Source organism: Tyto alba, unplaced genomic scaffold, assembly GCF_018691265.1.
Source record: "Tyto alba isolate M040663 unplaced genomic scaffold, T.alba_DEE_v4.0 Super-Scaffold_8, whole genome shotgun sequence".
NCBI lineage: Eukaryota > Metazoa > Chordata > Aves > Strigiformes > Tytonidae > Tyto > Tyto alba.
The window spans coordinates 20,905,369-20,915,848 of NW_024881329.1; the positions used below are offsets into that span (position 1 = coordinate 20,905,369).

General features: G+C 60.3%; 1 protein-coding gene across 1 annotated transcript; it reads right to left on the minus strand.

The window, feature by feature from the left end:
• Positions 1–626: 626 nt before the first annotated feature.
• NLRP6 (NLR family pyrin domain containing 6) lies at positions 627–9,348 on the minus strand. Its single transcript, XM_042784894.1, is given in 10 exon segments — positions 627–1,225; positions 2,006–2,176; positions 2,821–2,991; positions 3,926–4,096; positions 4,400–4,570; positions 5,683–5,856; positions 6,134–6,223; positions 6,939–8,698; positions 8,701–8,786; positions 9,030–9,348. Coding segments are annotated over 10 exon segments (3,204 nt in total). The 3' UTR covers positions 627–1,134.
• Between the last annotated feature and the right edge of the window lie 1,132 nt (positions 9,349–10,480).

The window sequence follows — 10,480 nt, forward strand, 5'->3', positions numbered from 1 at the left end:
TGTTTCAGCCCCGCGCTGGCGCCAGCAGCACCCATCAAACCACAGCCTTGGTGTTCCGGCGAGGAGCCGGAAGCTCGCAGGAGGGCCCCTGCCCCAAACCACAGCGTTTCTGGTTTGGGGCGGGCAATCAGCAGAAACCGTGAAGCAATTTCGGAGAAGGTGAAATCGGCTGGTCCAAGGCGCTGCCAGGCTGCGAAGGGACCGGGACGGTCTGGTCCCCTGTGCACCCCCCACCTTGGGCATGGGGCCGGGGCTCGGCGCTGCCCCCTCTGTATTCCCGGTGCCCAGGGGGGGCTGCTGGTCCTGCTGCTTGCAGGGCTGTGACGGGGGCTGAGCCAAGACCAGGTTGGGAGACAGAGAGAGGTCCCTGGTGTCACCTCGGCAGCCGTGGGGATTGGGGAGCTCAGGATTGGGTCATGGGGGAGGAGAAGCAGCACTGTTCTTACCTGGGGTGAGAGCTGTGCTGGTCCCCCGAGTGACTGGGAAGTTAAACAGATTTGTGCTGTGCTAACCCCACTCTGCTCACCTGTGTGGTGGTGCTCCTAGTAGTGGGAGCGGGGGCCTGGGGAGGGCCCTGGGGTATCGCTGCTAACAGGAGCGAAGGGAAAGGTCGGGGCATGGAGAGATTTCTGGGAAGGGATCTTTATTTAACATGGGTATAGTGCAAACATTCTTCACATTAGGTGGCCGAAAAGGAGAGGGAGGAGACCTTCTTGGTAACTACACGGTCAGATAGAAATACAGAGACCCTCATCAATACACAAATCACAGTGAATAAAAACCTCTGCAGCCAAGGTGTGTTTTGGGCACTGCTGGCACCAGGGGGTAAACACTGAAGTTTCAGACTCATCCGTTGCCTCAACCCGATTTCCTACGGCCTCAGCTCTGGCCCTTCCCACCCCACCAGAACCTCAGAGGAGGTGCTGTCTGGACCTGTAACACACAAAACCCATCTCAGCTCCAGAGGACCTGCCAGAGCCTGGCCATGCCTGTCGGAAGGTGCTTTCAGCACTAAAAGCACCTCTCATAAATAGAGGAAACATCTCCCAGACCCCCCATGTCCTCTTAACTCATGTGCAAGTTCCGTCCGCGAGCTACCAGGCCAGAGCCCCTTGCTCAGGCGTATCCTGCTTGTCAAATGTATTCTACATTCAGGTTGGGTTTTACTTCCTTGAGAGCATGCAGCTTCTGTAATGTCTCCCCCGTTAATCCAGCTTTCTTCAGCCTTCAAAGAGGAGAAGAAAAGAGGTTAAATCCACCCGAGTTACTGACTGTTGGCCATGACATCGCACAGCCCAAAAAAAAGGACAAAAAGCAGCCAGGGTGGTTTTGTGGTGTGGTTTTTTGTTTTTTTGTTTTTTGTTTTTTTTCCTGGTGTTGTCTGTCCCCTGTCCTAGCTGGCTTTTTCCATTCCAGCGAGCAGAGAGCGCGGGGGCAGCGGAGGCTAGCGCTGGTCCATGGAGCCCTTTCGGGTGGGCAACCACAGCTCCAACGGGGCACGGGGCAGGGTCCTGCCCTGGCAGCCAGAGTTGGGCTCCACGGTCCCAGCGGTCACTCGGCTGGGCCAAGGCAGCCCCTCGACCGCCGCGGGCAAGGGGTTGGCACCCGCAGGGCCAGCCACGGGGCGAGAAAGGTGCCGGCACACGGCGCGACCCGCTCTGCTGCCTGCTTTGGGGCTGATGAAACACATCCCCCCACCCCAGGTTGTGCGTTGTCCCGAGACGTTACCGACCGCTTTGGGAAGGCAGCAGGGCTCATCACCCTAATTGCAGCAGGGAGCAGCTGGCAGGAGGCAGAACCAGCTCTGGCTGCCCTGCGGTGCTCACCATCCCGCGAAAAGGGCGCCTGGAGCAGCCGTAGCTGCGCAGAAAACCCTCCCCTGCTCTGTAAGGCAGGCTGGGAGCCGCGGCGGCGGGGCTCACGACGTGCTCGGTCTGTCCCAGTCCCCGTGGCCCGAGGAGCGCTGCAGCCGGGGCGATGCGCGGGAGAGCCCCGAGTCCCTTACCACAGCGTCCTCAGGGCGCAGGAGGGCTGCCCGAGCGCCTCGCACAGCAGCCGCGCGCTGCCGTCCCCCAGGCTGTTCTCGCTCACGTCCAGATGCTCCAAGCTCCGGCTGGTGCCGAGCACGGCGCAGAGGTCCTTGCAGCAGCCGCCGGTGAGTCGGCACTGCCACAGGCTGCCAGGGAGGCGTTGGGGAAAGGAGATGTTTGGACATTTCATGCACGGTCCTTCACAGCCAGAAACCTTCCTTGTGCTGCCTACCCACCCACCCCACGTCCTCTGGATGCCTGGAAATAGTTCCCAGGGGGGAGCTTGCTCCAAAGCCTTGCTCCAGGCCTCTTGTGAGGTCTCTGACACTGGATATAATCTTCCCGGGATGGGGAACATCCCTTCAGATGGGCATGGGCAGAGCTGAGCCTCCTCTTGACTGAGGTACCCCTTGATGATCTCTCACAACCACAACATCTAATTGGGGTGGTCGTTACGGAGCAAACGCCTACATACGTGCACCTGAAATGTGCTGGTGGATGGAATACTGCAGCTGGAGCAGCGAGCATACTGCTGCTTCCCCTCAGAGCGCTTTAAATCCTAGCTACCTCATCCGGGTGATAATAAATAATCTCATCTAGCTAAGAAATAAATAATTCTATATTTTTAAGCTGTTAGCACCCTGCCTATCGAGGCTCTTGGCACCCACCCGAAGATATCCGAACTGCCCTGGGGAGGGATGGTGACCAGCCATAGGGGAGTGTGTGTGAGAGGCAGATGGTCCCTGCAGAGAGCATCCTCCCGCCCGGGGACCCCCGGGGAGCCCCTCACCTCAGCGTCCGCAGCCGGCAGGCAGGATCCCGCAGCCCCTCGCTCAGCCGCCGCACGCCCCCGTCCCCCAGCTCGTTGTCCCCCAGGTGCAGCTCCGTCAGGCTGGGGCTGGCGGGGAGCACCGCGGCGAGAGCCCCGCAGCTCTCCTCCGTCAGCCGGCACTGCCACAGCCTGCACGGGGGGGACAGGCAGAGGAGAGGGGCATCGTCCCTGCCCACGGCCCCCTCCACGCCGACTGCGCCTTCGCCCCCGGGGCCGATGGGGAGGAGGACAGCTCAGCGGAGAGAAACTGCCGCCGCTCCCAAGGTACCTCACTTTTGTATTTCCTCCCAAATCTTGTAGGTTTCTCCTCTTTGACTCCTGTAGTTACAGGTGTGGGCAGCTCCCACAGCCCCCTGAAGGCACTGGCTAGTGGCGAGGGGTTTCTCAGGTCCCTCAGGACCCAGCAGCTGCCACCTGCCCCAGCAGAGCCCCATCTCCCACCCAGGGGCACCACAGCCCCCCACCCTTGGCCCAGCATCACCGCTAGAGCTCGGGAGCTTAAAACCACTGCCAGACTGAAGGGCTGCCTCACCCCTCTCCCTCCCCTCTGGCTCCAACACTGTTCCAAGCAAGGGTGCTGTTCACCACCCCCAGCGAGCTACCCTGCCTCCAGTGCCTCCACCAGCCAAGCCCAGACCCCTTTTCCAGGGGGGCTGTGCAGGTGGGGGGATGTTGCCTGAGCCCTGGGAGATGCTGCTGACCCTAGTTCTACCACTCTCGCCGCAGCCTGTTCTCCCACCTGGCTCTCTGCTACCTGTGTGCGTACCGTGGCTGAGATGGGGCTCGTTTGCAGCTCCAGAGGAAAAGTGGGCAAAAAGCACAAGTTTAAAAGCAGGTGGGAGAACCAGAGCTGTCACAGTGGCGGTGGCCCTGGTGAAAGACGGCACGTCGCCTTTGCCCTGCGGGTCTTAGGAGGGCATCCAGCGCGGTGCTGCGTACCCAGGAGCACGTTACGTCCTCTGAGAGCTAAGCAGTAACTGCTCTCTGCTTTTGCCTTGCAGACATCCCTCGTGCAGAGGCTCTCGGTGTCCCCCCCGCAGCGATGCCCCGGGGAGCCCCTCACCTCAGCGTCCGCAGCCGGCAGGCAGGATCCCGCAGCCCCTCGCTCAGCCGCCGCACGCCCCCGTCCCCCAGCTCGTTGTCCCCCAGGTGCAGCTCCGTCAGGCTGGGGCTGGCGGGGAGCACCGCGGCGAGAGCCCCGCAGCTCTCCTCCGTCAGCCGGCACTGCCACAGCCTGCGCGGGGGGACAGTGCCGCGGCTGAGCTGGGACAGCGCCATGGCCAAGCCAGGCTCAAGCCAGGCTCAATCCAGGCTCAAGCCCACCACCACCCCACCCCCCCGGCAGCCACTGCTCTCTGAAAATCACCCGCTGCTTTTTGAGCGCAGGGATGTGGTCAGGCTGGTTAATTAGCTCAGCTCTGGCTGGGGGGGGGGGGGGGGGGGAGCGACACGGCACAGCTGGGGCAGAGCAGCATCCTGCACTGCAATCCACCTGGCCGGCGCCTGCGGGGAGCAAAGCCAGCCCGACGCCCCGTACCAGAGCTTTTGCACGCTGCCGCCGGGCTCCGTGAGCGCCTCGCACACCTCCCGCACGCCGTCGTCCCCCAAGGGGTTGTCACTCAGGTCCAGCTCGGCCAGGCTGGGCACGGTGCTCAGCAGGGCGGCGAGGTCCTTGCAGCCGGCGGCCGTGATGTTGCAGCAGCCCAACCTGTGGAAGAGACAGCGGTGAGGCTGCCCGCTCGCCGGGGCTTCGGCCCCGCTTTCCATCACCCTGGGCCAGAGGAGACCTGGCCAGTGTCCCCTGCCTGAGCCCGGACACGGAGGTGGCTCTGCAGCGGGACACTGTTAGAAAAGAGAGGGCATCCCCTCTCCCCATCCCGGTGCACATGTATCTGGTGTTCACTGGTGTTTGCTGCTGAGTTTCCTTGTTCGGTATCCCCAGGTGCCGTGATGCTGAGAGCGGCTCAAATGTGCTCCAGAGTGCCAACCACAACCCAAACCTGCAAAATCTAAGGGACAAAATGACGAAGCGCAGCCGGGAGAGGTTACCCAGCAGCTGCGCTGGAGCGTGGGAATGCAGAGGTAAGGCAACCAGACAGTGTCCACTCAGCCAGGGAGTAAAGGTCTGGGGGCAAACGATTAATATTGCTTGAATGAGTGAGATTAGCCTGCCTCACTTTTGAAGCTTCAGAGAGATTCCCTCCTTCAAATCTCGTCGTCCAGGCTGAACATGGGGAAAATGGGAGAAATGAAAATACCCCAAAAAACAATGGAGGGGAAAATGCAGACACCACCAAGGGACAGTTCATCCCCTTCCCAGAAATGGTCCGTGAGTTGAATCCACTTTTGCAATTCTGTGTTTCTACACGGTGTGTGGCCAGCCCTGCCCCTGCCCGGGCACAGGGGCCCCAAAACACCCGCAGCTGCAGGGCAAGAGCCCAGGGGAAGGTGCCTGGAGTTCACAGAGACACTCACAGGCATGGAAACAGCGGGGTTTCCGGGGACAATAGCACAGACTCCTCCTCTAACTTCTCCATCTGTCTTCGGCACTGAAAATGAGTTTTCTCTCTTACTTTCCTACAGTGTCCTAGCAGAGATTCATTCATTTAAAAATGTGGAACTAAATTATAATGATGGAAAAGGCAATAATGCTTGTCACCCCTGTGACAAGTAGGTCTGCGATACCTCAAGCTGTCTTCGGCAACAGCAGCACCAGGAGATGGGCCTTTCTCATTTCTTTTTCTGTTTCCCTCCCTCTCCCAGGCTCCCAAGAAGAGACAAATGGTCCTGCCGCGTCCCAGCGCTGGCGATGTCCCTTACCGCAGTGTCTGCAGCTGACAGGAGCCGCATCTCAGCCCCTGGCACAGCAGCTTCACGCCACCGTCCCGCAGGTCCTCGTTCCCGGCCAGGTCCAGCTCCGTCAGGGTGGGGTTTACGCTGAGAACGGGGGCCAGAGCCCGGCAGCAAGCGCCTGTGAGCTGACACCGGTCAAACCTGCAAGAGAGATGCGGAGAGGAGCCCTGAGGCTTGGAAGAGCTGCCCGGCTGCGTGGACACACCAGCCAAGCCCTCGCTGACACAGCCACTGCTGCTGATGGCCACAAACCAGGTTGGTTTTCACAGGTGGCCTCCCGAGAGCCAGAGAGCCCATCCTGCCATGCAGCAAGCCGTGGCAGCACAGGGTCATCCTCCCCGTGCAGCGAGGAGATCCGGCCAGGCTGGCCGGGGTTCGCTTGTTTTCCCGTTTCGCCCAGCAGAGAGAAGCGATGTACCTTAACGTCTTTAATTTACAGCCCGATTGGTCCAAGGCTTGGCAAAGCAGGTGGATGGGTGACTGCTTCCCCTCCTCTTGCTGTTTGTCCCTGGAAACAAAGAGATGCATCTTATTCCTATTCCTATTCCTATTCCTGTTCCTGTTCCTATTCCTATTCCTATTCCTAGTCTATTCCTTAGTCTATTGCTATCCTAGTCTATTCCTATTCCTATTCCTGTTCCTATTCCTATTCCTATTCCTATTCCTATTCCTATTCCTATTCCTATTCCTATTCCTATTCCTGTTCCTGTTCCTATTCCTACTCCTAGTCTATTCCTTAGTCTATTGCCATCCTAGTCTATTCCTATTCCTATTCCTATTCCTATTCCTATTCCTATTCCTATTCCTATTCCTATTCCTATTCCTATTCCTATTCTTGTTCCTGTTCCTGTTCCTGTTCCTATTCCTATTCCTATTCCTATTCCTATTCCTATTCCTATTCCTATTCCTGTTCCTATTCCTAGTCTATTCCTATCCTAGTCTACTCCTATCCTATCGCTACTCCTATCCCTACTCCTATCCTATCTTATTCTAACTCTAGTCTAGCTGAGTCTATGTGTCTCTGCTATCCTATTCCCATTCCTATCCCGACTCCCCTGTTGCTCCTTGGCTGCCGGCCATGTCCCTGGCTCACACCGGTGTCCCCTTGCCGACGTGCCCAGCGTGGCGGGAGGACCAGCCTTGCCACGGGCCCCTCCGCAGAGTCATCGCAGCTCGCTGGGCTCTACGGGATTTGCCACTTTGCGGCTCGGGACCTTACGCACCAGTACGGCTGCTTGGCCGGCCGCGGGCCCACACAGTCCTCGGGGTCATCCCGCAGAAAGGAGCAGTTCCCCAGGTCAAGAGACTCCAGGTTGGGGAAGTTTTTTACGCTGAAGGAAAGGACCATCTGATCGAAGCGGTTAAGGTTGAGCCCACGTAGGTAGACCCCTGTGAACGGGTCCAAGGCGGTCACCACAAAATGCTCGTCCTGGAGCTCGTACAGGCAGTGGCAAACCTCCAGCTCACGGATCACGGCCGTCTCCTCCATCAGAAGAGCTAGGGCCGTTTTCTGGCTGTTTTGAAGCCATGCCAGTAATTCCTGCGTAATCCTGGGTGCAATTTTACACCCCATCTTCTCCTCCAGCTCCCTCCTGCGTTCCTTGTTTAAGAGCCCGAAGAGGAACCGCACAGTGAGCATGAAGTAATTCCTAGAGTTGCCGTAGCTCTCCAGCAGTTCCTTCACATCCCTGCTGGGACTGGCAGGGAGTTCCTGTGCCTCCCCTTCATCTTCCAGCAGGTAGAAGAGCGCGGCAAAAAATTCCTGGAAGCTGAGGTGGATGAAGCTGTAGGTGCTGACGCAAGAGATGTCCTTCTGGAAGAGGTTCTCGTTGAGGAGGAGCGGGAGGGCTCGTTGGTCCAGCGCGTACCCATGCACCTCCTCCTCCTCAAAGAGGACCTTCTGCTTCCAGATGCCGTTGGCTGCCAGGCAGCAGAGCCTCCTGAGCACCCTGGGCATGCCCTGCTTCACCTGGCCGTTCAGGGACTGGAGCAGGGCAGAAAGGTAAAGGATGTAGATCCCCGTCGTCGTCTTCGGGCTTCGGGTGAGACCTTCAGCACGGCCGAGCTGCTGCTTCATGACGGTGCAGACGATCCAGCACACGATGGGCACCAGGCACATGGTGAAGAGCGTCTCATTCCCTCTGATGAACTGGAAGGCTGCAGCCGCCTGCTCCGTGTTTTCAAAAAATCTGTGGAAATAATCCTTCCTCTCCGCCTCCGAAAACCCCAGGATCTCAGCGTAGCGCTCGCAGTCCAGGCAGTTGCCCAGTTTCTGCAGGGCGGCCGGCCGCGTGGTGACGAGGAGGGAGCTCTCGGGCAGGAGCCTCCTGCGGAAGAGGCTGCTCAGGGTGATTTCCACGGGCTGCTGCTCCCAGGGCTGGGAGCACAGCTCAGACTCGGGCCGGTCAAAGGAAAAGCGGAGCTCATCGAAGCCGTCGATGACAAACAGGAGCTTCTCTGGCTGCCCCAGCACGTCGGCGAGCGGCGGAGAGCTGCCGGGACAGCACTGGGCGATGAGGTCGGCCATGCTGGCCTGGCGGGTGAGGAGGTTCCGCTCCCGGCAGTGGATGTAGAAGACGTAGTCGAACGCCACAAACACCTTCTCGGACGCCCAGTCCACCATGATCTTCCTGGCCGTCATCGTCTTGCCCACGCCCGCAGCGCCCAGGAGCACGACCACCTTGGGGGTCCAGCCGTCCGGGCAGGGGTTGAAGAGGTCACCGACGGCGATGGAGGAGTTGGCTTGCTCCTTCATGATCTCCGCGTGCCTCCGCCCCATGGCCATGATCTCGTGCTCCCGTTGCTCCTCGTCGCGGTGCTTGTTGACAATCACCAGCTTCGAGTACCTGGCGTTCAGGCTCACGCCATCGCCCACCCGGGCGTTTTGGTCTTTCATGCGGCTGTACGCCTGGAGGACGGCTTTTTTGTAATCCCTCCGGTAATCTGGAAGGGTGGGAGGCCACCTCACGCGTCTGCGGACGGCGGGGTGAGCGGTGGCAGAGCCCCCTGCGCTTCTCCCTGCCCGCGCCTACCTGGTGACAACGGACCCAGCAGAGGAGCAGACCGCAGGGCTGGAAGAGAAAGGGGTGTTAGTGGGCAGCATCCCTGAGCCTCCGACACCCCCAAATCCTCTTCCATCTCCTCGTCCCTGGAGGAGCCCCCCGCACCCTGCCACGGGGACCCCCAACCCACCACTTTTCCCATAGCATCCTCCTGGCCCCGCACGCGGGCTCTTGCAGACACAACCCCCGGGACACGGTGCCCGGGACCCTGCGGGATGCCGCACTCGCCAGGGAGCCGCTCGGCCTCCCCACCTTTCTCTCTGCTTTCCCGGAGCAGCGCGGCGGTGTTGCGGAGCTGGATGTGCTCAAAGACGGCGATCGCCACGTCCAGGACAGCCTCCTTGCCGTAGAAATCCAGCATGAGGTTCTTCGTATCTATCCAGTCGGCTTTTTCCAGCCGCCCCCAGGGAATGCAGCTCACGCCTTGCAGGTTTCCACGCGCCAGCGCGTCCCGAAATCTTTTAAAATCTGACTCGGAGAGGTCTTCCAGGGCCCGGAGCAGCAGGTCCCCAGCGGTGCTCTGCGGGCTGCTGCTGCTTGGGGCGCAGATCCTGCTGTCATGCACCTCCATGGGGGACCCCCAAGACCCGGCTAACGCACGGTCCCGTGCCTGTGATGGGGGGGGACGAGGTTTGGGGAAAACATCCTGTAAGGACCCGTTGCGGCCCCGCTGCCCGGCCCCATCCCAGCCGTGCTGCCTCTGCCCCAAGGGAGCTGTGCCCCCCGCTGCCCCCCACCTCATCCTCCCTGCCCGGGGGGGGGGGGGGGGGGCAGGGCAAGGCTGTGGGGCTGGCTGCCCCCAACCAGGCACCACAGTCCTGCCTGCTGTGCCCCCGCCTGCTCCCTACCCAAACCATCCCCACCAGCATGAGCACGAGGGGCAGCGGTCCCGGGGCTTCCCACCAAAGCCTTGCTAGACCCACGTCCTGCCACGTGAGCGATGTCCCTCCTGGGAGAGCTGCAGGTCACCAGGAGAAAAATGTCCCCACCAAGAGAGCCACACCCTCTGGGAAAGCAGTGTTCCCATCAGCAGAGCGGTGTCCCCGCCAGGAAAGCAGTGGACCTACCAGGAGATCGGTGTCCTCACCAGGAGAGCCACCTCCCCACGAGGACATCCATGTCCCCACCAGAGGAACCCACGTCCCACGAGGGTCGCAGCCGGGCAGCTGGCCCCGCTGCGGAGCAAAACTGCTTCAGCCTGCGTGGGACCCGCCGTGCAGTGCCACCGAGCCCGTCGGCTTTGCGGAGATGACTGGAAACCTTCAACGTACAAGGCAAAACTGCGGCGGTGAGCTGCATGAGCGCGCCGATTTCCTGCCTTGCTTTAAAAGCATACCGCTGTTTCCTTCCCTCTCAGGTCAAGATTCTCACACTTCGCGACCGTTTTGCACCCCATTTGTTCCCCCCCCCCTTCCTTTTCTTCTCTTTTCTTCTGGCTCCTTCCTTCTCACGCTGCAGTGGAGGGTTCTGCTGAAGGCATGGAGACCCCGGCACCCGGCTGCGGTAACTCAGCTGCTGGCACGTCTTGCTCAGCTTGGGACATGCCGGCGAGCCAAAAGAGCCGTGGCTGGGCAAGGTGGAAGGTAGATGGTGGCTTCTCCTTGAAATTCATCTTGCCAGGGAAGGGTCTGGTCGGCTGCCCCACCGCCAGCTTCATATGCTGGAGGAGGGGGCTCGGCTCTCCCCTGAGTAGGGGCTCCTGC